Source organism: Callorhinus ursinus, unplaced genomic scaffold (genome assembly GCF_003265705.2).
Source record: "Callorhinus ursinus isolate GAN/ISIS: 27379988/994484 unplaced genomic scaffold, GSC_fseal_2.0 scaffold20, whole genome shotgun sequence".
NCBI classification, from domain to species: Eukaryota; Metazoa; Chordata; class Mammalia; order Carnivora; family Otariidae; genus Callorhinus; species Callorhinus ursinus.
Genome location: NW_027397082.1, coordinates 22612871 through 22636366, shown reverse-complemented (window position 1 = coordinate 22636366; position 23496 = coordinate 22612871). Strand labels below are relative to the sequence as shown.

Sequence of the window (23496 nt, the reverse complement as noted above, 5' to 3'; positions counted from 1 at the left end):
ATAAAAAGCTGGTTGCAAATGTCATTGGGTGTATTTGAAATCTTTAAGAAAATTGTGGATTATAACATTCTTCAGTGTCTTGTTTATTACTTCCTTTTCATTGTGTCAAGGCATGTCCTCATTTTCTTATTTAGAAATGGACTTTTAAGTTTTCCATGACATAAGTAAATGCATATGGCGATACATTGCAGTGATTTGAAGTAAATTATATGCGCTGGAACTTAACACGTTAAACATGTACTTTGCTTTTTTTTACACTTTTATTTTCTATTATCATAGTTTTCTGTTTATTAGCTACAAGAGTGGAAATAAGTACAAAGCATTAACAACCTAGTCTAGTGCTCCTGCAGTCTGAGAACAGATTCTGGGAATGTTTGGGATGAGTCTAGTTCAGCATTTTGAAACTTTCTGAACAGGACTTAAATTTTTATATTGTAAACGTTTTTAAGCATAAATAGAAATGTTTACCTTTAGAACATGCGATGCACTCTATTCTTAAATTCTTTTTTCTAGAGCCAGTTTTAACCTATTAATTTCACAACTCTAAACATTTGAAAGCTATAGTTTATAAAATAGTATTCTAGGGACAAAATTATAAATTTAGATAACTTTCTCTTTGAGTTTTCCCTACTTATGGCCCTTTTAAAAATGTTTGTTTTGTGTCTGGAAAAAACATCTTGAATTTGGAAAGGAAACATTCTCAAATAACATTTAGGGTTTAAGGTATCTTTTTGTCTGAGTTGAATTGTGTGTGAACTGTTGCTATATAGTGTAATAAGAACCATTATACTTGAATGCTCAAGAAAAATTTTCCTTTAGTAGTATTAGCTTAATTAGAGTTTATCTGTAAATTTTAAACATAATTCATAAGATAAATAAAAACCACCCGAAGTGTATTTTTACATTCACTTTGCTTTTTGTGGCGATAACTTTTATTCTGATTTGAAGTTTTAAAATATTTTAATTGTATTAAACTGATTTGCCTTCTCTGTTACTAACATTTGTCTTTGATTTTGCATCTGTGCTTTTGATACTGAATGGGGAAAGATCTTTGTGCAAATATTTCACCAAATATTTTTACAGGGACACTTAGTCGGTCTGGATGAACCAGCTTCGGGAGCTGGGCAAGAAGCTCTGCTTAAACAAGAGCAAGCAAAAATCATTCGATTCGAGAGACAAGCAGAAGAGTTCCTCAATGCAGTCTTTTATAGAAAAGGTTGGTTCTAGTGAAGAATGACATTTAGCATCTGCTTGTCTTATATTGATTTCCTTAATTTTAACGTCATTTTTTTAAAAGTCACTTTAAAAATATTTTTCTTTATTGATAATATACTTTATATTCCTTTGGTCAAGTTAAATTTGGAATAGAGTAAGGCAACCCCCCTTCCTCCTTTTCATTCTGAAGTGATGGTGTCATGTAAGTTTTTATTAGTTAAATCGTTCCTGAAAGTATTATGAATGTCTGAAAATTCTAAGGTTTCAGCAGTACAGTGTTTTCTCAGACAAATATTCTTACATAGTTACAGTTTTAATCACAGATAACCAGAAAACCAACTATGTAAAATTTAGTAATTCCTCACTGAAATTCATGTGTAAAAAAGAGGTTCAGTTATATCTTAAAATTAGATTTGCAAGCATTTCTTCCTTGATATAGTCTTGCTTCACTCACATTTCATTGAATTATTAAAATTGGAGATTATTATATAGTAAAACTTATACCCCATATATTGGAGGTGGTATTTAATAGCTCTACCTCTTAGATTTTTTCTATTTTTCTTTCTTCTTGAAACTTTTGTAGACATGTTTCACATTTCTTTTCTCTGTTCACAAAGCATAATTGCCATCAGTCAAGACCTTCAGGAAGCTTCCCTCCATGATCCATTCTAGTGAAATCTTTACCTTCAAGAAATTCTTTCTAAATGGATTTGTATTCCTTAGTTATGTCTTTCCTTTAGTTCCAAGATGGAGATTACTGTGAGAAGTTCTAAAAAAGTTTCCTACAAACTCCTCATAATCCTGAATATTCCTTATTTAATCTTCAGCAGACTCAGTGATTCTGCTTTCTTTAATATTTCTTTATATGTTCTAGTTTACACCTCTCATTCTCCTAGGAATTTCCTGCTTCCCTCCAAAGTTAGAAGGGTGATTTTTACCTACACTGGTTGAAAGTCTGATAAATGCTATTCTAATTGGTTGTTTACAGTTGGAGACCAACTGATGTTCTGCTTAATGTGGTCAGTATTTTCAAAATGGAGTATGAAGTTAGGCGTCATATAAAATTAAGGAGTGAAGATTATTGTTTTCAGAGGCACTTTTTTTTCTTCCATCAGATCCCTGTGCAAAATTACATCTTTTAGTACATCCTCACTTCTCTTTTCATCTCTCTAGCACCCTCTGACCTAAAGCTCCCAACTGAGGCTCCCATGCCCACTTTATCTTCCCCTTAGAGTATCCTGAATTCTAAAATTATGTTCAAAATAGTAATTGACTTAGTTTTACAAACATTGATTGTTTATTAAAGTAATTCACATTTAAAGTATAAATGACAGATCAGTTCTGTCAGTTTTTTTTTTAAAGCTTTTTTTTTTTTAAAGATTTTATTTATTCATTTGACGAGAGAGGGAACACATGCAGAGGGAGTGGGAGAGGAAGAAGCAGGCTTCCCATGGAGCAGGGAGCCCGATGTGGGGCTCAATCCCAGGACCCTGGGATCATGACCTGAGCCGAAGGCAGATGCTTAACCACTGAGCCACCCAGGTGCCCCTTGTTTTTTGTTTTTTTAAATTTTTATTTGTTTGACAGAGAGACAGCAAGAGAGGGAACACAGGCAGGGGGAGTGGGAGAGGGAGAAGCAGGCCTCCCGCTGAGCAGGGAGCCCAATGCGGGGCTTGATCCCAGGACCCAGAGATCATGACCCGAGCTGAAGGCAGACGCCTGACAACTGAGCCACCCAGGCGCCCAGTTCTGTCAGTTTATTAACAAAATAAAATATCTTTACAGCTCTTCTGCTGTTCTCTACTTTAGAATGTGTACTGAGTCATGAGTCTCTCCCTAATATACATGGAGAAAGAATTTTCATCTACTCTTTGCTTACAGGGAGTTAATAAGGTCAATCATAAGCATATTCCTAAAGAGAATTGTAGCCGCTTTGTCTACTAGTCCTGTCCGTTTGTCATGTAGGAATAACTTAAAGTTCTTAAAAGTTTTCTTATTTAAACAAACTTTTGGGCACATGAGGGAATTTTTACCTCCAAATCAGTCTTAGGGTAGACTTCAAGAGATGAGAATACTCTGAAATGTATGTAAAGTTAAATTTGTGTATTTTTGTATACTGGCATATGATGCTCAGAAAAAAGAACTATTGCTTTGTTATTGGAAGTTCCTTCCTCCTCGTTTTATGCATTAATATCATTATTTTGAGATATTGTATTAATCTTCATGAAAATGTCTTAACAGTGACCATTAGTACTCTTCAGGTTATACCAAAAATGTGTAACATGAAGAGATACGACAGGGAATTTAGTCTGAAGGGGATTTTTTTTTAATAAATAGCTCAGAGATTTGGATTTGTTGTTACTGAGTATTGCAAATGAATGTTTTTTGTTTTGGGGGGCAGGGCAGAGGGAGAGAGAGAATCTTAAACAGCCTTCATGCCTGGCTTAAGATCAGTGAGATCATGACTTGAGCTGAAATCAAGAGTCAGATGCTTAACTGACTGAGCCACCTGGGCACCCCGAAAATTTTATGTTTTAAATAATTATGAAAGGTACTATAAGCTAAGTAGGGACATAGATGCAATTAAAGTAAGCTTTTGTGATATGGACTCTATAATAAATTGCAGCTTACAAACAGTGTACCTTCTACAACTGTCATTATCATATTCTTTCAGCTTGCTTTGTCACTTCTGTTAGAAAATTTGATACTTTCCTGAAAGTTGGATTTTTTTAAAAAAATTTCTTTATTTTTAAATTTAAGATTTTGAGGGCGCCTGGGTGGCTCAGTTGGTTAAGCGACTGCCTTCGGCTCAGGTCATGATCCTGGAGTCCCAGGATCGAGTCCCGCATCTGACTCCCTGCTCAGCGGGGAGTCTGCTTCTCCCTCTGACCCTCCCCCCCATGTGCGTGCGCGCGCTCTCTCTCTCTCTCTCTCATTCTCACTCTCTCAAATAAATAAATAAAATATTTAAAAGAATAAATTTAAGATTTTGAGAGAGAGCATGCGTGCACACGTGCACGAGAATGGAGGGGAAAGGCAGAGGGAGAGGGAGAAGGAGAGAATCCCAAGCAGACTCCACGCTGAGCGTGGACCTGACTCAGGGCTCAATCTCATGACCCTGAGATCACAATCTGAGCTGAAACCAAGAGTTGGATGCTCAACTGACTGAACCACCCAGACGCCCCAGATTTGCATTTTTAAAAACACACAGGTGGCTGGTGATGTAGCATTTACTTGTTTTCCTGTAGTTTTAATTTTGATTTGATTAGTTGTTTTTATTTGACTCCGTTGTGCTTGTTCTCCAAGGCATATCTAAGTTTGTAGAAGTTGTGTTTTAAGTAAGTGAAAGAACGAAATGTGTTCAGGAAACTTCAAAAGATGTAGAAATTCAAATGGTAGAGATGTCATCAATTTGTGAATATGAATTGTGTTTTATGATTACGTTCTTCGTTCAAAAAAGAGGCAAGACTGCAGGCATTTAAAGCTCAGAGGTAGCAATTTATGGTCTTTATCCTAAAATCTCTGACTCTTCACAAATCTCTTTAATTATATTTATGAATCTAATTAAACACAGACATCTCATAAATTCATTTTGCTTCCTACTTGGAAACGTTCTTCTTTATGAGTTACTGGGGATAAGAAGATACACTAATATATTAAAACTTGAAATTATATGCAGTCTTTCATTTGGAGGATGGATCTGAAGTGGAAAGTTAAATGAATATTAATAAGAATATTCAGTGGGTAGAGAGATTTCAAAAAAGCAGTGTGTGGCTAAAATGTTTATTAACATTTAAGGAACTTGTCAGTGGTTGCAGTAATTTCTGAACCTTACCTAATTGAACACCTTAATTCTTAAACCATCTAGCATACTCTATAGAGAAGAAATGTCAGGTTAGAAATAACTTGTTAGTAGAACAGAAATGTTGCTGTTAAAGCAAACCTTATTAGACTTCAGAGAATTAAATATTCTGACTTTAGGTTATCTTCTGGTATTGAAGGTTATCTTTCAGGAAAAAAAAAATTGTTCTTAGGAGTCCCATGAGGTTTTGATGATTATGTGTATGTGTGTTTACTGTGGAGATTTTAGATTTTAATAGTAATCTAAATTTATAAACCAACCTAATTCCCTTCCAGCTCCAACTGTATTATGGGTAATTTACCTTCTATAGCTAAATCTTTAAAAGACCAAGGAACCTCAGGTTTTCTGAGAACTGTCTTCTAAAATCTCTGAAGTGTGGTGAAGTAAAGGTCACAAGTGGAGGAATATTAAGAGCACGGGGAGAGATTTATTTATTTTTATTTTTTTAAGATTTTATTTATTTATTTTGACAGAGACACAGCGAGAGAGGGAACACAGCAGGGGGAGTGGGAGAGGGAGAAGCAGGCTCCCCAACGAGCAGGGAGCCCAGTGTGGGGCTCGATCCCAGGACCCTGGGATCATGACCTGAGCCGAAGGCAGACGCTTAACGACTGAGCCACCCAGGCGCTCCACAGGGAGAGTTTTAATCAGGGTTCTACCACTAACCATCTATACAGATTTGAAGAGGCCACTTATTCTTTAGACACATTAACCTCATTTGTCTAAAGAAAAAACTTGATGAGTATCGATTGATTTAACTGATCCATTTATTACTCATCTAATATGAATGCATCCTTTATGCCAGGCAAGATTAGGTGCTGAGTATACAGAGGTAAACAAACATAATCTCTGCTCTTGAGAAGCTTAGCCTCCCTGAGAGTGTGGTAACGGTGGAGGTGTGATGACATATTTATACCTAACATTTCCCTTTTATTTTCCCCCATTTGACCCTCAAGGTCCCTTCCAGTGCTAAAAGTTCTTTGAGTTAATGAATTCATATGTTTTAAAATTAACATTGATTAGAAATTGATAACTTAGGTGTTTATTTCATTACTTCCGTAGCTACTATGTTTAATGATTGGTAGAGTGTATTTAAAGAACTCATGGAAAATATATGGGCTTAAGCTTTTGAGATACGGCATTTAAACTCCTGGCCTAGGGGCTCTAAAATTATGGTCCCTCGGCCAGCTTCATCTAAAAACTTCCTAGAAATGCCAGTCCTTGAGCTCACCCTAGAACTGCTGAATGAGTGACTCTGGGGATAGGACCCAGCAGTCTGTTTTTATAAGCACTCAAAAGTGATTCTGATAAGCCTGAAAATGGGAGGCTGTTGCCCCAGTCTATCATGGATCTTATATTAAATATCTCCTTTTGTAATTTTGATATGCCTTCAGTCTTTAACAGAAAGTAAATTAAGCACTCATGAACTAAGTAAGTAATCCATTCTTCAATAATTTAGGAAGAGGTAGCTGAGGAGGAAAGGTCTAGGAGAAACCAGAAATGATCTATAGGTGGTAAACAGGGGGGTAATTATTTCATAAAAGAAGAGTTTGAGATTTCTGTATCAGGTAAGTGATTCTTGCCCGTAAGATATACTATTTGTTATCCCTTTATTTAATTTCATAATATTGAGGGGATGGTGTTTAGAAATGATTTTATGAAAATTTTATTTTTAAAAATCTGGAACTCAAGTTTAGAGATTAAAAATACAATTCTGAGAGGGAATACTACTTTTAAGATATTGCATTATAAGAAAAAAGATAAAATGAAATTTTATGTTTGCTTGAAAGCTGTCTTTTTTTTTTTTTTTTTTAGTACATTGTCCCAATTTAAAAGTAAATAAATCTTTGTTTACAGACAGTCCCTGGGTCTCCGACCCCAATATTCCCCTAGTGGCCCGTGAGATCATGCAGCGAATGATCCAACAATTTGCTGCTGAATATACCTCAAAAAATAGCTCTACTCAGGACCCCAGCCAGCCCAATAGCACAAAGAACCAAAGCCTGCCGAAAGCATCTCCAGTCACCACCTCTCCCACGGCTGCAACTACTCAGAACCCTGTGCTCAGCAAACTTCTCATGGCTGACCAAGACTCACCTCTGGACCTTACTGTCAGAAAGTCTCAGTCAGAACCTAGCGAACAAGGTATGGTTTGATGTCAAGGTCTCCTCTGTCCAATCAGAATACTTTAATTTGGGGAGAAAAAAAATTATTGGCAAGTAGGGCACCAGTAACAATAATAGGATAAAAACTAATGTGATTCTTAAATTATTCCTGACTCTGCAGTGATAGAGAAGAAGTACAGATAAAATGGCTACCTTATGTATCAATAGTTCATAGTTACGATTAATGTACCACCCAGGAAATTTAGGTGGATACAGTTGTTACTGATCTTTAATTTACTTGATATTTATATAAATATTTTATACTTTCCAAGACTTTGCCATAGCCATTGTTTTTAAAAGCCCTATGAAAAATTAAGTTTTCCCTCTGTCCACCAGTGTTCTAGAATTAGCACCTATCTGAGAAATAAATATGTCTTATTAGGTAGCAGTTATACTCTGCAAATGAAATTATAAGGCAAGAATGTGTATTGTTTGCATTTTTAAAAAAGAAACTCCTGGGGTTAGTTATAATGAGGAAGACGTTAGACACACCAGGTGGTTCAGTGTATTCAGTATTTTATAAATACACAAACACATCCATATGTGTATATGCTATAATATGAACTAATCTTAGAATATTTCCAAAAGGTAATTTTAATTTTTGGATGAAGGGAAAAGGTTTAAGAGGTTATCAGTTTTGCTTAGCACATATTTCTTGAATTTATGAAAAGTCTACTGTCTTAAATAGATTAAATATTTTTGTTGCTTTGTGATCTCATTTTACCTTTAATTTCACAAAGATGAAGTGAGCATTTCAATTCTGACATTGCTTGACCCATTACAGATTGTAAATTGGTGATGTCTGTTCTAATGAGATTCCTTGTCATAGAAATCTTGTAAGAGTGTACAGAAAGTTATGAGATGTGTAGATTTATTGGTGAGAAATACAGGTTCATTTTGCAAAAAGTTTAATTTGTATGAAGAACTCTTTGAAAGGACTTCTTTTGCTTATTTTAAGTAATTTAAGAGGAATTTATACTTAATGGACTGGCTTTAGTTGTTTATTAAAAAATGTATTTTTGAATAGTAGTTCTTGCTTTTTTCCTGTTTCTCTGGGTAATGAATAACAATCACAATCTCAGAATTCTGAGATTTCCTAGTAGAACTCCTCATTGTTATATGTTCACATCGATCAGTGTACTTTTACTTTCGGTTACCAAAAGCAAAATTGTGCTTTTCTGTGCTTTTTCTTTTTGTTGAGGTTTATCTTTACCAAAGATTGGTAGCTTTCATTAAAAAACTCCTCGCTCAAAATATTGCATTAAAAACTTCAGTTTTACAATAGGAGAATGACAGCATAGAGGTTGTATTTAAAGTATTAATAGTGGAGATTAACGTATAAAGATGCCACTTAGTCTAATTTAACTCCTAGTTGGTGCTATGCTTAAGAGATATGTTGTACCGACGGTATGCTCTTGTCAACAGAAATTTAAGCTAGATGATGGGATTACAGTGTTTAGTCTTTAAGTGAAACAAAATTTTTTAAAATGGTATTTCCCAAATGAATTTTCATGTGTTTCCAATGAAATCACAGTATATTTAGTATATTTAAGTAGACTTAAAATATATTGCCTGTTTGATTAGACAGATTTGGAAGTCTTTAAATAATGGTGTCTTTGGTTGGAACTATTTTAAGCAGTGTATTTGCTTAATAGATGTCTAATTGGGTTAAGATTCTTAATAGGACACTTCGTTCTATAAGATTACAGTTATATTTTTAGAAATATTAGTGACTCTAAAGGACAACACTTACTTTGTATGAGTGTGGGATTTTTGGTTTACAAACTCAGTCACATTTATTTCTAACAGCATGAAATCAGGAATGATAGTGTCTTCAGACACAAGTCGTATGTAGGTTCTATATTGGGGCAGTTTTTAACATAACTAGATAGAAAGTCCTCTCTGCTGACCAACTAAAAAGCAGAGGCATCCGCATGGAATATTAGCTTGCTTTGTTAATTTTGGACAGAATGGCAGCTTTAAAAGTTGTCCAGATGAGGAGTTTTCCTTTTTAGACATGTCTATGAGGGAACAAAGTCTTTGTGGGAAAAGAAGGTCTTCTAATTTTATGTTTTAATAGTATGAATTTGTTATTTGGTCTAGCTTCCGTAAAAAAAAATGACTAAACATGTGGGCTGTCATCAGTATCAAGACTATTTCTTCTTTCTTTCCCTAAACTTTGCTCATTAGTTTGTAATAGCTTATTAATTGAAAAACCTTGCCTTTATAGATACCAAGAAGGGAATTTTGAATCTCTGCAGATTTTTTCCAAAAGATTGAATCCAGATACACATTTTTTTGCAGATATGTCTGAAGAGTAATTAGGCCACATGAAAATTATAAACAGTTAACATCTGATTCACTTTACGGACTATTTTGTATATACATGTAATTTAACCATATAAACATTTTAAAATGATTTGTGTTATATAAAAATTTCTAAATCCAACTTTTATGTACTTATAGTGTTTCAGGTAGACTTAGCTCTTGAGGAATTTGGTTTTATAATTTGTATGATGTGGCATTAAAAACTCACGTGCTTTGATAAAGGTAAATTTAGAAAATGGAGTCTAATAGTTCTATTACAGAACTTCATACTGTGTAAACTGCGATTTCTAATATCTCACTATATCCTAACATCTTCAGTGATATGCTGTACCTTTTGCCCTACTGATAAAATATTTAACCCTTGGAGATATTAGATATAACAAGCTGTGCTAAATGTATGTCACTTTAGGAGGGAAAATAATCCTGATTCTTCTATTAACGAATTGACTTCATAACTCACATATATGGCTAGTGTATCTGCATGGTTGACTGGGCCTATTGCTTTGTCACTTTTGGTCTATTCAGTCCACATTTGTTCCTAGTTTTTAATATCCTCAGGTGTTTGTTTGTGTCTCTACAGACGGTGTACTTGATCTGTCCACTAAGAAAAGTCCGTGTGCTGGCAGCACATCCCTGAGCCATTCTCCAGGCTGCTCCAGTACTCAAGGGAACGGGTAAGGGAAAATATTTGTAGCCTTCCACAGTTTTATAGGGGACAATTGATCAAAGATTGGTACAAATCTCCATTATATGTTTTTTAAAAAAATCTTCAGAGTAACAGTCTTGTAAGTGGGCCTTTAGTAAGTTACTTAGTCCATCTCTCAAGTAAAAACACAATTTGTGAAGTCCAGAATTGACTAGTGTAGATCAGTTTTGCCAGATCACTACAGATAGTGAGTGAATGAAAATATGGCAAGAATGTCTTTGGCCTTTTTGTTGTTGAGTGTTTGAGAGGGGGAAACCTAACCTAAATAATTCCAGGGTTCAGATGTAAGGCAGTATTATGTGTGCTGAAGTTGTTGAATAAAAATTGGGCTCCAGTACTTAACTTGGCATCTCTAATGGAGTGTGTGGGTATGTGGAGGCTGTTCATTTTTTTCTTGTTTGTTTTGGTTTGGTTTGGTTTCATTTGTTGATTTGAACTGCAGTTTTAACTCTGTGTGGCAGTTCAGAAAATGTAATTGTATGTATTTTTTGTTTTTTAAGTGGTTAAGACTATAGATGTTGGGATAATCATCTTATGCTACCAAGACATTATTATTACATGCTCAGTTTTGATAACTCTTAGCAAAGTAAAGTGAATTTTCTGACCACCTAATTTTATAGTGTAAGAATTGTCGTAATTCTCCCTCTACATGTACAAATAAGCCACTTACAAAAGTCAGGTATTAATGAAGACATTTAAATACCATATTGGGAAGGATGTCCATAAAATTGTGTTGTAACCAAAAATCAACTTCATATATGAAAAGTAACTTTGGTAAGTTAAATTAGTTAATATGTAGGTTCATTTAACTTTTAGAATACCAACATAGGGAAGTTGTTTAGATGTTAAAGAAATAAGTACACACTAAATGGACTAACCTTTTTCAACTTACTCTTAATTACCTTCAAATTGAAGAATTCCTTTGCTGACTTCTAAAATGCTGCCTTTATTTTCTCTAAAATTCCATCACTTTCCTTTTTCTCTCCTCCTTTATTCAGTCTAAAAGTAACTTATTGATTTAATGCAGTTTGCATAATTTACCAATCTTTTTTTCTTAAGCCCTTCTTTTCACTATAGTTTATATTAGATACAAGTCATTGTGGTCCCAAATCATTGGATTCCATTTATATATCAGAAAACTTGAATTGTGTAATTAAGAACACATGTAGGAGAAGCCTAAGTGTGGTTTGCATAAATGAATCCCTTGTTTAAGATTTAGTTTAAACTTGGCCACCCAGTCCATGTATAATATGGTTGAAGTTGCTGTGGTTGACCCCTCTGAATGGAAAGAAAATGTTTTTTATGTGTATGATTTTCTGGAAGACAAAAGCACTGATAAGACTGCCCATCTTTTAGTTGATTATTAATTATTATCTTTATTATGTTATTTACTGATAATAGCACAGAATCCCTGTAGACTTTTGGAGAACATAGCTGGTTTATCATTATTTCTTCGAAGTTCCACTTTTGTGCCTAGTAAATGTAATTACTACCCTTGGGCATGCTTTACCAGTTACCAGTTTTATCATTGATAATATTTATTGTGAAAATGGAAACCTTATGAATTAACTTTGTGTAAATAGTTGACTTTTTAAACATTATTTGAGAGCTATCCACTTAAAATTTCAAAATTTATATTTGATATTTTAAGAAGAGACACTTTTAATTAAAGAAAACTGCTACAAATTGCTTACATACCTCTGACAGTAATAACTTTGAGTAGAACTTAAGGAACAAAGTTTGGGGAAAATAAAGGGCAGTTTCTTTAAAGATTGGATTATTTCAAGTGGAAAATTAGTGGTACTCATGTGTCTGCAACTAATAGTGTTTTAAAATGAAGAAGTGTGGTAAGTTATAATGCGATGGGTATTTTGGTTTGTTTTGGTTTGGGTTTTCCCCTTGGGGCTGGTAGCCATACTTTTTTTTTCCCCAAGCAAAATAAGAAATGTTATTTGAACTTGTTTGGTTTTGATAATGAACATCAACTTGTTTGTGGGATAAATGAGTAATTATCTATGGGTTCCACCACTGTAAATCGTTCCAGTTTTATAGCTGGTTGTCATGAATGTTGAATATGTTACATTAAAATAAATAATTTGGCTTACTCTTTTATTACTGTACTTGTTTAGTGGTAACGTCACATTGGTAACACAATTCTGTGTAGATCTATGGAGACTTGATGATTACTTTGTAATTAATAATTAAGGTGCTATTTTCAGACAGTTGCGCGAAACTTTTTCTCCGAAAATTTGTGAACCCAACCAGAGACCAGCTGACAGGTTTAATTTTTCTTTGCCCAAAAAGCTCCTGGTTTTTTTTTTTTCTTTTTTCCTTTTTCTTTTTTTGTGAACAAGTTCTAAAACTAACTGCCGAGACCACTTTTTTTTTAATTTTAGAGAAAAATAAATAAATAACACAAAGTGATGTTACCCAAGCAAGGCCTTCTAATAAAGGAGTGGTCCCCTCACCCATCCCTCCCTACCTGTGCAAGTCCTGCTCACATCAGTTTCCTTCCATCCAATTAGGCGACCTGGGAGACCCAGCCAGTACCGCCCAGACGGACTTCGGAGTGGTGATGGGGTACCTCCAAGAAGCTTACAGGATGGAACCAGGGAAGGTTTTGGACACTCCACATCACTCAAAGTTCCATTGGCTCGATCCCTGCAGATTAGTGAAGAACTACTGAGCAGAAACCAATTGTCCACAGCTGCCAGCCTTGGGCCATCTGGATTACAGAATCATGGACAACACTTAATATTATCCAGGGAAGCCTCTTGGGCAAAACCACATTATGAGTTCAACCTCAGCCGTATGAAGTTCAGGGGAAATGGTGCACTCAGCAACATCAGTGACCTTCCTTTTCTTGCAGAAAACTCTGCCTTTCCAAAAATGGCACTTCAAGCAAAACAAGATGGAAAAAAGGATGCGAGCCATGCATCTCCTGTAGACTTAAAGATACCACAAGTTCGAGGAATGGATCTTTCTTGGGAATCTCGCACTGGTGATCAGTACAGCTATAGCTCTTTGGTAATGGGTTCACAAACGGAGAGCGCGCTTAGTAAAAAGTTAAGGGCTATTCTTCCAAAACAAAATAGAAAAAGCATGTTAGATGCTGGACCCGATTCTTGGGGCTCAGATGCTGAGCAGTCTACCTCTGGACAGCCATATCCCACATCGGATCAAGAAGGAGACCCTGGCTCCAAGCAGCCTCGGAAGAAAAGAGGGCGTTACAGACAGTACAACAGTGAGATACTGGAGGAAGCAATCTCAGTGGTTATGAGTGGAAAAATGAGTGTTTCCAAAGCTCAGAGTATTTATGGGATTCCCCACAGTACACTGGAGTACAAAGTAAAGGAGAGGCTGGGCACTTTGAAAAACCCTCCAAAGAAAAAGATGAAATTAATGAGGTCGGAGGGGCCAGATGTTTCTGTAAAGATTGAATTAGATCCCCAGGGAGAGGCAGCACAAAGTGCAAATGAATCAAAAAATGAGTAGGAATACTGTAGAGTGCCAATTACTGTACAGACTGGGTGAGCACTACTGCATTGTTCAGCTATCATTGCTTACACCTGACTCCATTTACTGTGACACTTGTTTCTTTGCAGATTTTGCATTGACTTGTGTGTACAGAGGTGAAAGGTGCATTCTGAATGTTGCATATTTTAAAATTTTCATGTGCAGTATGGCTCGGGATATTGTTTGGCCTTTTTGCATGTTTCTCTACAAAAGAGAATTGAGTTACCTCACAGAGAACAGATACATGGAAGTGGACTCCTTGCCTGTAGAGCCTGCATGCTTTTCTTTCTTTTTTTTCTTAAGTTATATTTGCCTTTATTTAAAAAAGAAAAGAAAAGAAAAAAGCCCCCTTCTAGAAACCACCTCTGTCATACTGGGAGCTTTATCATTACAAATTGGAAAGCCATCTTATAAAATCATTCATGTTTCTCTTCTACATTTCAACTAATTGAAGGATTAAACTAAAGAAAAAAAATCCTAGGAACAATGAACCTTTGAATTTAGGAAATTTGGTTATTCAGTGATATGTAATTATTCAGGTCAATTTACATTTTATGATTTTCTTCTCACTATTAAATTTACTTAACAAATCAGCAATCTGTTTAGTGCTCACCCAGAGGGAAAGGAGGTGGAAAATGTGCACACACTACCTTCAGAAATGCTTTGGTTAATTACTTTGTAACACTACCTTTGCTGTAATTTTATTTGGTATTTTCTAAGGGTAGAATTTGGTCTCACCAACAAGTGAGGATATAGCCTTATCTCATGGAGGACGAGCTCCGTTCTTACTCAGGAGCAGTCAGGGTACATTACATAAAACAATAGAGGATGCCTCATTTTAACAAAGTTTCTTTGTATTCTTAAAACCTTTTACAGATTTGATCATGTGCTAACTAACGACTGGATGTCGTTGCAGCAACTAGTTTAAGATATTCAAGATCTGTTTATTGGGGAAAGGGAGAAGTAAGGAAAGAAGTGTGTTTAAGTAATTATATTGCAAAAGTGGTGTCTAGATTTTACAGCCTCAGTAGTCTGCCCAAATATCCACATGAATGAAGGATCCATGTTTGTGGTGAGAGGAAAAAAACACAACCCCAAGGTAACCTAATACGATTTAGGTTGCATTTCACATCTAATGATAGTTCAGTCAGCATTCAAGCTCAGTAGAATTTCTCTTTTTAACTAATCCAGATACTAGAACAAGGGGGGAAGGGTTGTTTTTTAGTTTTTATTTAATTTGTTGCTTACAGCTTTCTTTATTCTTTTCTTTTCTTTTCCTTTTTCTTTTCCTTTATTTTCTTTTGCATCCTGCATTCTATCCCCTACTTAACTTTTTCTGATATTTAGCTGATTTTTATGGTTATTTAGCACACAATTCAGGACTTTTCAGATCATGTTTATATAAGCACTCCATGAAGAGCATCTAAGCTTTTTTTGAGATGGGCTTTTCAAATTACAGTAATTAAATTCAGAATATTTATTTCCTACAGTTTTTTGCAAGAATAAGTGATAAAGCCCATGAAATTTAATTTTGCCTTGTGACCAAATTAAAATTACTGTTGGTGCAAAAACGAAATCCACACCACATACACCCTATCTAATCTGCTGAGAAAGGTGGTCAGGCCCTTCTAAATGCTTAACCAGAAACAAAAAGTCATTAGAGTTTTTGTGTAAAATAAAATAAAACTTGGAGCATTAAATTGAGGCTGATGGTTTCAGATGGATACTGAGAGATTGAAGAGAAGTAGGTCCAGATATTCCCAAGGCATAAATTCTTGCCTGGCAACTTTGGAGCAGTTAATTAGGTAAAGGATAGTTTTCCCTCAGCAACCTATGTGTTCAAAGGTTAGGCACACCATTGCGGTTATTGAAATACATGCACTGCTCATTCTTGACATAGCCTGGGCTTGGGTTCCTCTTTTGGTTTGGTTATTTTGTGTAGCAGTTTAATCTGTGGATGACTGAGCCTGTTTCTCTTAGCTTTCTAGTCTCAACAGAAAAAGGAGCTTGGGTTCAGAGCAGTATATGACTCTGCAATATTTTCTAGCCTAGCTAGAAGTTGCAATAAAAATATTTTATGAAATATATGGTTTTCATCTGCAGTTGAAGGGAGTTATAAAAAGTTTGCTGAAAGCAAAGGGCTAAGCTTGTGAAGGAATGCCTCCTTTGTTCCACACTCAGTAATTTGTCACACACAATTAATTGCAGCCATGGTACCTTTTTGCCTGACGTTTGGGGAAAAGGTCCTTTGAGGAATTAATTTGTGCTTGCTTTTATCCCCTCTCAGAAAGGCATCATTAAAGGCCCATTTAAAAATCTGGCCCTAAAAGTTCAACTTTTGTAGTTTTACTGTTCAGAGAGGTTTAATCCTGTGTGGTAGTCTATAAAGTGATGTATGAGTTATGTAAATTTTGTCATTGTAGTGTACATGGAGTGATCATTTTACTAACATAAATATTTTCTATGTGTGTTTCAGTGGATGACAATCGAGCAGCAGAAGAATGGTGTGCCTACCCTTTAATGCTGCAGTTTAAATAAGAGAACTTGTATTGTGTCATTTCAGATTGTAGGCTGAGACTTGTAAATAGTGAAAATTTGAGTACTTCTATTATTTGTTTTGGTTAGAAAGTGAATTTAAAAACAAACCAAACTCTAAACTTTCTCAGATTAAAAGTCCTGAGACCTGAAGATTGTAATATTCATGTCTGTGAAGCTTTTAAACATTACACTTGAGATCAGTCATGACTTGATATTCAGGTAAATTTTCTTTTCCAAGAAGCTTTTGAATAAGCATATTTCCTCCAAAGGTCGGTCGGTCTCTTTTTTTTTTTTCTTTTTTGAGTGTAGATTATTTTAAAGCACTAATTGCATTACATTGGTAACTGCAATATAAAATAGCCATTATTGTTTTGTGAAGCATGGTTGAAATTAGATAGTGGTCCCTTTTAAATTTCATGAGCCTCTCAGAAAAAAATCTTTAAAAAAAAAGTACAGAAAGCTGCTGAATATTTCAAAAGATATATATTTTACCTTATTGTAGGTTTGTAAAGTTAGTTGGTAATATTCAGGTGCACTTTTAATGTTAAATTTTGTGTTCAGAGTTCCATTATACCATGTATTTCTCGGAGGTGGCTCATCACATGGCTGGCTGTCAGTCTTGGTGCCGCAGTGATCTTTTAATATTTGATTTCTCTCTTGATTTGCCACTGTTCTGTATTGGCACTTTCAGTGTAGATATTCTAGTTTGGGGACGTCCTGATAAATGTGTAATAGAGATTGGTCTATTCGCATGCTTAATTTCTGCTTATCAGAGTTTTGCATGGCCCAAACAACAGTTGACCATTTTTATGGTATGGGAAAGTATAGTTCACAGCTGTCTTTGTCACAAAAGCCTTTTCTCCTCTCATTCTCCAGTAGGCAGATGATGACATTACTCAAACTAATGTTAGGAGATAATGTGTTGAAAATCAGTTCTTGAGGGGTTTTTTTTGTTTTGTTTTTTAGATGAGAGAACATTGATATTATAGAATAGATATGCTATGGCACTATAAAGTCAAAAATACTGAATAATCCTGTGGAAAGATATCTAGTTGGTATTTTTATCATTAGCTTTCTCATTTTTCAGACAGTTGAGTCATGAAGCTTGATAGTAATGTAATGTACTATATTACTTTGTTCAGTAGGCTTTCTAGTGACTCTGAACTATGTTTGTGATGAGCTATACACTTTTTTCTGCTCCCCAAATACCATGAAGGACAAAGGTCTCTCTTTCAAGAAACATAATTTATATTTGTGTATAATACTTTTTAATATTAAGTTTGTTGTTCCTCTGAAGTGTAGGTGTTGCTTGATAAACCTTTGCTGCAGCAGATCATGAATATGAGTAAGGCTTTGTGTGATAATAGGGGTCCTTATGTGAAGTTAATTACTGTTCAGTTCTGGTGAGCAAGCTCAACAAGTGTGAAGTGTGTATTAGCTTTATTTGGTACACTTTTACTTTACAATATTGAAGTGCTTTTAGAACTCTGGTTATCTTATATAAACCATTACCTCAACCAATTGGCATTTTCATTCCCCAACATTTTACCTGAGCTATAATATGAGCTATATGGGATCAGATAGTAACACAATAAGGCACAATGAGAAGTTTAGTCCCAATTTTCTGGAGAGAACTCTAAATTAGATTAAAAATGACTACCTGCAAAGGCCCATATCATAACTACCTTCTGTCATGAGGCAGTACTTAGTAACCTTTGAGCTGCTAGTGAGCTATGATGTGTTCTCCCCCTGCCCAAGTAAGCACATGGTGCAAGGCCTGGTTCTAAGCCTTGGTGATTCTCTTACATTTCATTGACCCATAATAGTGAAGCTTGGATTCAGTTAGTTATTTTTTTAAAACAAATTAATGAGTCAACCCAATGTCAGAACCTGAAATTGTTTTGAGTAGTTACAGCAGATAAGTGACTGTTCGGTGTCATTTTCTTTAACAGCTATTGTCTCTGTAGATTTAATTTTGAACCACGTATTTTTACTTTTGTGATTATTCTTTCTTTAAGTGCTAGAGGTTGTTTTTGTATGAGCCATCTTTTTCTATATATTCAGGTTGCTGTCATTGGTGATAGAATATGGCAATAGACTGAATTGCTCCACTTAATCTTTTATGGAAGACATTGAAAGTTATAGGTTAAATTTTGACCTTCATTGAAGATACCAAAAATTGTTTTCCTTGTAACCTTTCCATTGTAATTAGGTCTTCATTAATACTGTGGTCAGGCCAGTGTTATTAGATGGCTTTAGCCAAACGGCCCATTTTGAAGACTGTTAAGCTATATAGGGGCTTAAAAAATTGATTGCTTTCAAACTCTACTGAAAAGGAAAGAAGTATAATTCTGGTACAAGGAATGCAGACCTCCAAAGTCTTCTTAGTTTTTTTTTTTTTGATTCGTTCTGTCCTTGAGACTTACAGGATTTGTGAACATGGTGACTGAAGGGAAAATAGAGGAAATTCTCTGCATGTCCTCTCTCTCTTGTTCCCAGATAAACTCACAGTTGCCTTTTGAAAAAACAGACATTAGCCCCGTGGCTGTGTGCCCTGCATGTTACGAAGGGGATGGGGTGGTAAGGAGTAGGATGGGAGGATGTAGACTTGAGAAGAAGCTCAAGATTCCGGACTATGATACTAACAGTGAGTCACAGGATCGATAATGTGACAAAGTTGGGCCACCTTCCTCTGATAGAAAAATCTTGTAGGTGGTTTGAAAATGAGAATCAAGGCTAATTAATGTTGATTTGACACTAAAACATGAGTTAATTCTGCAACTATTTGGGGGGTAATTTTAAGGTTTCCAGTTCATTTAGAGCTGTATCGATAAATGCTGAAAAACAAGCACTTTTAGTTAATCATCGATTTATTGGATGTAGCAAATATTATAATCATAATATTTAATCTTTATAGTTTGAATATGGAAATGAACTCTTTACCCCATCTTGAACTGTCTTTGAACAGACTCAAGGTGATCTTTTCAACACTGGAAATGACCCTACACACATACCAAAAAAAAATCTAAAGCAGTAAGACGTATTTGAAGATCCATACCTCTTAGACTTTTTAGATTTGTCTTGGGAAAGAATTTATGAACCTATAACCAGTATTAGTGCAGTCTTGGGTTCCTTGTTCTGCATAATTGCACCCTTTCTCAGGTATGTCCTGAAAACATAAATTTTAAAATAATCTCTTTAGAGATTAGATTCTCAGTGGATAGTGTGTAAGGGGACTGGGGGAGGGGGGTGGGGGGGTTGGCCACAGGACACTGACACAGTAGAGCAGGGATTTTTAACATTCAATAGCCAAATAGAATTTCAGTCTAGAATATTTTTACCCCCTCAGAGTAAGTGAAACATTACATCTATTATTTGGTAAATACCCGGTGCTACACTCCTAAAAGTCTTTTTCTTTCATCCAGGTAACTTTTTTTTCCTGCTTGGTGGAAGGGTATATAGTAAACTTTACTGTCACTAGGAAAGCACTTGTCCGAAATGTTTAAAGTACTAGAAAAGGGATAATTCAGCACTTTTTCTGTTACAACACTAAAGTCTTAATTTATCTTCAGAGTCTTAGGTACTGTAAGTTTTAGCGTGATTATTTAAAAATATAAAGCATAACTACATAATATGGGGTCAGATCACATTTATATAAATAATTCTTATTAAAAAAAAAAAGACAACATTCTGTACCTTTCAAGCAATTCCAAATGATTGCCTCACGTTTCCCATTTCATTAAGCATTTCAGGCTTAAGAATTTGGAATTTGAGAGGAGGTGAGGGGAAAATTCCCCAACATGGAAAATTGTGTCAGACCATTTTAGAGAAATAAATCACTAGGAAAATGGGTAGGGATTCTCTCTCCCTTTAAGTCTTCAGGGAATGAGCAGTATTTAGAATCTTTGGCTGAAATTCAAGCCTTTTTACTGTGTAAATTTTTAATATTAATTCACTGACATGCTTTTTACATCAGAGGACTGAAAATGGATCTTAATGTTTTTAAGTTGTGGAAGGGTATATTTCTAAAATGAGGGGGGATAATTAACTAGGTTAGTATACCAGCATTAGTAAGTTTAAGGAATTTTAGTATGTAATAGCAAAGTGTTTGATTAAAAGTTTAATCCTATATTGCTAGTCGAAATTAGTTACATTCTGATATAGGAAAGATTAATAGTCATTGGATATTGATATGCTGTGCTGTCAGAAAACCAGACTAAGATAGAAACCTTTATCTGACTCCCACATGTTGCTTGTTCTGATGGGATGTATACTTTACAGCAGCTTATTGCTGCTTTGAGAAGAAATGTATAAACTATACATTTGGAGTGTTTGCATATAATTCTTTATAACCTCCACTTTAAACTGTCAGACATTGGTATTTTATCAGTCCACACTGTTAAATAAAACTAATGTTCTTAGGAATCCAACTTGTACACACTGTTTAAAAACCCTCAGGGACAGTTTACACACTATTCTCACTCAATTCAGGTACTTTGATGCTATTCTTAAACCTAACAGTGACTTGTATTTTTCTGTTTTGCTTTTATTTCGACGTGCTGGTAGCACATCCTTGATGAATGTCAACTTAAAAACTCAGTTCAGGTATCCAGGTATAACTCAGCCAAACAGATTTTAAAGCTGCATATAACTCTCCAGCACACGGTGCCTCACACTCTTATAGTGGCATTCTATATATTCAGTTATTACTACTGAGCAGATAATATGGGGGTTCCTGTTAACAGTGTATTTAAAAAAACAAAATGTGCATAAATGTATAGCCAGCACATGTGTAACACACACACACACACACACACACTATATATTTTTAAATGCCACTAATAGCCAGCACAATTAAATGACATTCCTTGCTGCTTCTGTAAACTCTTAACAGATGCAGTTCCTCCTTGATGTGGCTCTTGCTTCTTCACCACACTACTACTGAATTCAAGCACTGGCCCTTGGGTGTCTGACCTCTACATTCTAGTTTATGCAATGTCTTTTTAGAGAATTCTGTGCACTGGCCACTGTGATGGAACCGTTGGGCCAGTAGTGCTCTGAGTTTATTAGTAGTGATTCTGCCAAAGTTGGTGTTGTAACACGAGTATGTAAATGTCAAAAAATTAGCAGAGGTCGAGGTCTCCATATCAGCAGACAGTTTTGTCAGTATATTTTGTAGCCTTGAAGTCCTCAGTGACAAGTTTCTAATGATGTGAAGTTCTAATTCCAGTGTTTTAGTCCTTTGCATCTTTACTGTTAAGACTTGTCTACTAGAGGTCTTTATTCTTTAAGACTCCTTTTGTTTTCTACAGTACTATCTGTGGTTAACAAAATAGATTATTCCTCTGCTTTAATATTTGATATCTTACATCTAAAAGGAACTCTCCATATATAAAACCCATAGCCTTTGAAGATACAGAAAATGGCATCTTTCAGATTTCTAGAAGTTCAAGTGTCATGCAACAAAACAGGAACCCCCTTTACTCTTATGGACCTCATTTCAATATACTGTTTACAGTTTGACGGAATTGTATAATTTAATATTTCTCTTGTACTGTAGTTTATATTTATTTACAGATTTTTTTTTGTACTGTGTGATTTGAACTTTTTGTTCCTTGCTATGATCAATGTTTATGTAGTAGAGCACTTATGATCACAAATTAAGTTTTTTGGTTTGATTGCACTACATTAAATTTTTAAATGCAGTTCTGATTTTTGACTGGACTAAAATAAGCTGTGTCTTAATGTATGTGATGAGTACTTAAAATTTTAATCCATGTGGTCCCCTTTTTTTTGCATTGTATGTCAGAAGCGCTAGTTCTTTCGTGCATGTGTAAGATTTAATGGTTCCATTGTATTATTTGACCATGACATTTTGGAGAAACATTCCCAGCTGTAATGTTGTGTATGGTAGTTCTCACTGGATGCTAGACTTTTCAAAACCACTATTCTTCTAATAAATTTTGTTGTGAAAAGCTGTTTTAAAAGCTTGGTTTCTACTTCTTAAGATTTTAATGCATTTTTACAAAGTCCACAGAAAGGGTAAGATTTCCAGGTGTACTGTAAATGTACGTGGTAATCGAAGTTCGTAATTTTTTTAATGGTAAATTCTTTCCAGATGACCTCTTAGGTAACTAGAAGTTGTTGTTTTCAAAATTGTGCTTTGGTATTTGGGTGCCACACTGCCTTATCATTCTGTGCCTTTACTAATTTGATGCTTCCCATCCTCCGTTTTCTTTGTTTGGATTATTCACTTTAAAAAGTTTTTTTCAGCTAGACAAGATTTATATTGATATTTTCATAATACCTGCTTTTGCTGGGCTTATGTAATTTTCTGAAAAATCATCATTTCCCCAGAGTAAAACTTTATGCTGGAGTTGATTGCTAAAATAATGATTTACTGAGTTTTGTTTGCTCTTTTCTTGAAGCGCAAGTATGAAAGCAACACTGTCAATCAGTTGAGGTTATTATAGTCGTTCTGATTTCTTGGGAAGGTGCACAATAAAGAACAGCATGTATGTTGCTCAATTGTTTTTAGAAACTAGGTATATTAAGAAGTTTTGGATTATGAAGTGATTTCCTGTTGTAAAGTGGTGAAGGGAACAGCTGAATTATAGTGATAAAGATTAGAAATGGTTACAGCAAAGTATTAGAGGAAGCTTTTTCAAAGCTCATGATATACGTACAGTTAATGTAGGTTGAAGTGATTTCTGATCATTTCTAATGGCATTTTATATTCACAAATGATGCTATTGTTGGTAGTTGCTCCAGATTATCTTTTAGTTAGTATTTTTGTCTTATTTCTTTGGCTATCTATTTCTACCTTTTGGTCTGATGTTTATAAATTTGGAAATTTGTTGGTACTGAAGGCTTGTTTATTGGCTTCATTTGTTCCCCTTAGTCATGCCACATGTTTATAGAACATTTTTCTTGAAACCTAATTACTACTACTTTGTACATTTCAAAGCTATAATTACTTGTTTCTTGCCATTATCCATTCTAAACCGGTGGCCAGATCAATATAGTAGGATTATAATCTGGCATCTCATAAATGAATTCATTTTAATGGTCCTTTTTTCGAATTGATACTTAGTTTTTCAATTATAACTTTAAAAAGGACTTACTCCTTCTAATCCAGAATTTTCTTCTCTGATTCTGTTGATACT

General features: G+C 35.0%; 1 protein-coding gene across 6 annotated transcripts in view; it reads left to right on the top strand.

Moving 5' to 3' along the window:
- LCOR (ligand dependent nuclear receptor corepressor) overlaps positions 1-23496 on the top strand; it is a 131838-nt gene that overhangs the window by 85510 nt on the left and 22832 nt on the right. For 4 of the 6 annotated variants that reach the window (XM_073904378.1, XM_025880568.2, XM_025880567.2 and 1 more), the window contains 3 exons: positions 1084-1216; positions 6935-7222; positions 10151-10244. In XM_073904378.1, the coding sequence (XP_073760479.1) occupies positions 1084-1216; positions 6935-7222; positions 10151-10244 (515 nt within the window). Of the gene's footprint in view, positions 1-1083; positions 1217-6934; positions 7223-10150; positions 10245-12801; positions 22318-23496 lie in introns of those variants that run through there. The other 2 variants (XM_073904380.1, XM_073904379.1) reach the window with 2 other exon arrangements.